This window comes from Cornus florida, unplaced genomic scaffold (genome assembly GCF_030987335.1).
Source record: "Cornus florida cultivar Cherokee Brave unplaced genomic scaffold, ASM3098733v1 CherokeeBrave_3.0.0_Hap2_Chr06, whole genome shotgun sequence".
Lineage (NCBI taxonomy): Eukaryota > Viridiplantae > Streptophyta > Magnoliopsida > Cornales > Cornaceae > Cornus > Cornus florida.
This window is the reverse complement of record NW_026775576.1, coordinates 40,070,143-40,073,802: the sequence shown is the minus strand read 5'-3', so window position 1 is coordinate 40,073,802 and position 3,660 is coordinate 40,070,143. Positions and strand designations below refer to the sequence as shown.

The 3,660-nt window shown below is 37.1% G+C and overlaps 1 protein-coding gene across 1 annotated transcript; it reads left to right on the top strand.

Moving 5' to 3' along the window:
* The first annotated feature begins 415 nt into the window (after positions 1 to 415).
* On the top strand, positions 416 to 1,768 carry LOC132313973 (UPF0481 protein At3g47200-like). Its single transcript, XM_059812905.1, has one exon. It carries the CDS (start codon positions 416 to 418, stop codon positions 1,766 to 1,768), a length of 1,353 nt encoding a protein of 450 aa, XP_059668888.1.
* Positions 1,769 to 3,660: the final 1,892 nt, after the last annotated feature.

The following is a 3,660-nucleotide window of genomic DNA, read 5'->3' as shown; positions in this document are numbered from 1 at the left end:
AACAAACAAGAAAAAAATATATATATATTGGAATTAACTCAATAGTATTTTATTTGTTATATTTAATAACAATAATTAATAAATTAATAAAAATAAGATAACATAGGAAGTGGTCTCTGTCCTACAATTATTTATACCACATTTGTTTTGACGTGCAATTCAACGTCAATTTTGCCGGCCAATTTGAACAAAATGTTGAGATACACAACATGTATATATTTTTTTTTCTCCCTAAATGACAGTTTTGCATTAAGATAAAAGAATAAAATATTAGGAGTATCGAGATTCGCACTATTCTGGTTATCGTGATTAAGGTTGCACTAGAAAGCAATAATACAAGTAATTAGTTGGGTCATTGCAGCAGTCTTGGCTTTCTTAAACCAAAGCCACTGCAGTAGATATTGCTTAATTGCTAATGGCGAACACAATTAAGACTCTCCTTTCGCAGTCCCTGAAAACGAAGATCATTTCCAACAATGACAATTTTGAGGGTCTGAAGACCTACAAGCAGAACTGGTCCTCCTTTATTTATAGGATTCCAGTTGAGATTCGCAAAGTAGATGAACGTGCCTATACACCGAGCGTTGTGTCCATTGGGCCTCTTCACAGAGGGGGAGAACATCTGAAAGCAATGGAGGCGGACAAATTGAGCTACATGCAGTACCTATTTATCCATTTCACTGATGCTACGGCAAGGCAAGAACGTTGTGTGAACGCTATGCTTTATATCGAATCTAATGCTCGTACGTGGTATGCAGACTTGAAGATTAGAGTTGATAATGGAGATTCAGCAAGGGCTGAGTTCGCAGAAATGATGCTTATTGATGGTTGCTTCATTCTACAACTTTTATTCAAGAACTACCAACGGAGTAAGAACCTCAACATTAAGGACCCCATTTTGGACAACTATTCCATGACGTCTGCGGTCCGACATGACTTGATGCGACTGGAGAATCAGATTCCCTTCTTTGTTCTTGATATTTTGTTCAACCTGACATTGGCAGATCTACTAATACAACAATACCAAATCTCTCTCAAGGGATGTATCCTCTTATTCTTTAAAGGTATGATGGGCACAGAAAAAATACCAAACCCGAATCCGGTAAACACCATTCACATACTCGATCTTTTACACCGTTGCTACTGGCCTTCTGGTCAACTTTTGCCGTCGGCCACATCAGAATCCAGATTCGAATATTCTGCAACACAACTTGACTTGGCAGGAGTCATGCTTAAGCCAGCTCCTTCTGAAATCAACAGCCTCTTCAAGGTAAACTTTCATATTGATCATTCTTGTTTTCATTTGTTCAGAAGTGGTTGCTTTGAAATTCCACCTTTCTCCATTACTTCCTCAACTGAACCATTCTTGAGAAATCTCATCGCTATGGAGCAATTTTACTCTGATGGTAATCGTTATTTCACATCTTATGCTTTCCTCATGGATAAACTCCTCAACACTGCGAAGGATGTAGACCTGCTTGTACAAGCAGGAGTGATACGCAACTATTTGGGTTCGAGTGAAGAGGTGGCGCATCTCTACAACAATATATGCAAGAATGTTTATGTAGGGGGTTTCCACTTTAATGAGCCATGCAAGCAGGTGACCGATCACTGCAACCTTTTCTGGCCAAGTTGTGTAGCAAGACTTAATCGTGACTATTTTGGTAATCCATGGACAGGCTTATCAGTCTTTGCTGCCATTTTCATTTTTGTCCTCAGCTCGCTGCAGACAATCTATACCATCCTTTCTTATTATGGTAAGAAATAGGTATATGTTAAAGAGCTGAAGTATGCAATAATGTGGATGTTATGTCATTGTTTCTACCAAATTAATTATCTCATCGGCTAGATCATCCTAAGCAATCTGGAATGTCTTTCATTAAAATCCTGTTACAGTTTGTAAGATCATCATCTTTTAGCTTATGTATTTTTCATCTCTATGGTTTGTAATTTTATATTATGACATAGATGGTTTGGATTCTGTATAAGCTCCAATGTTTGAGCACTGGTATGAATTTCATTATCTAAGTCAACTTTAGTAGCAATAATGTGGATGTTATGTCATTGTTTCTACCAAGTTAGTTATCTCATCGGCTAGATCATCCTAAGCAACCTGGAATGTCTTTCATTAAAATCCTGTTACAGTTTGTAAGATCATCTTTTAGATATGTATTTTTCATCTCTATGGTTTGCCATTTTATATTATGACATAGATGGTTTGGATTCTGTATAAGCTCTAATGTTCGAGCACTGGTATGAATTTCATTATCTAAGTCAACTTTAGTAAGACTTTCTCAATTTGTCAACCAATGAACCAGTAAGCTTCCAAGTAATATGGAGGGGTCACATCGGTCCCACTTAAAAACCATAAACCTTTGACCCGTAAGCCGGTGGACAAAGTTTTGCAGGACATTATTAGACGCATTGATGAACTTTTATTATCCATTCATTCCAAGTATTTCCGAACAAGGGATGATATTGAGAACTTATGTGCTCTTGGAACATGTGCTTGTGTGTATGTTTTTGTGCTTGTGATTTCTTTTGGGAGAGTGATGTTTGTTATGAAGATTGATTTAATTGGATGGTTGGATAAAAGTGCACAGTGAATGTGTGTGAATATGTCATTGGTTTGTTGGCGCAATTTTAAACTCAAAATAGACGTTTGATGTAGAGGTCGTTTTATTGACTTGAAAATATACAACACGCCTTGAAGTGGTTTTTGATGATCCAAAAATAATCAAAATGGTCACTTTGTTTTGAAAAATGCTTTTGTACCGAAAGTTGTTGGAAATGACCATTTCGGTAAGAAAATGATTTTTGTTGCCGGAGTGGCTAAAAATGACCACTTACCAAAAAGTGGGTTTTTGAGGTACCAAAAGTGACCAAAATGATCACTTTGACACAAAAAATATTTTCAGTGCCAAAAAGGGCAAAAATGACCACTTCCTTAAAAGTGAGTTTTTGAAAAGTCGTAAACAACCAAAATAACCGTTTTATCTAAAAAAAATCAAAAGGTGTCGAGAACCGATTTTGTAAATAAAATGTCCACTTTCAATTTTAAGCCGGTTTTGATGTCAAAAATGGTCGGGAGTGACTGGAACGGTAATTTTATAAAGAAAATTGTAGAAAATGTCTGATTTGATGGTTAATGGATGTGTAAAGTGTCTAAATTCCCTCGGGTGGTGGTTCGAATACGGAATGCTACCCGTAAATCCAACGAGGAGAAAACCATTTGGTTAGCTTCCGAAAGACCGTGACGACCTCACGAGAACCACCTTTTGCGTGTGTGTAATCGACTACAATGACGGGAAATCAAGAATGTCATCTCGTGGTCATTGGACACGCGTGTGAAAGTGTTTGCTCATTTTACATCAATAAGTAAATTTAAAGACATAAAGCAATTAAAAATGTAAAGATGAGCAATATAATGATAAAGAGAACAATAATGGACATTAAAATGAAAAGGGAGGCCGAAAAGTGATGATCCCGAATACGGAGAGCTACCTGTAAATCCCGCGAGGAGATAACTATTTGGTTAGCTTCTGAGAGGCCGTGATGACCTCACGAGAATCATCATTTGCGTGTGTAAGTCTAAATACAACAACGGGAAGTCAAGAATGTCATCCCATTGTCGTAAGACACGCATATGAAAGTGTGTGT

What these genes read in the sequence shown, in the direction of transcription:
- LOC132313973 (XM_059812905.1), top strand. Translation starts at nt 416, where the DNA reads ATGGCGAACACAATTAAGACTCTCCTTTCGCAGTCCCTGAAAACGAAG.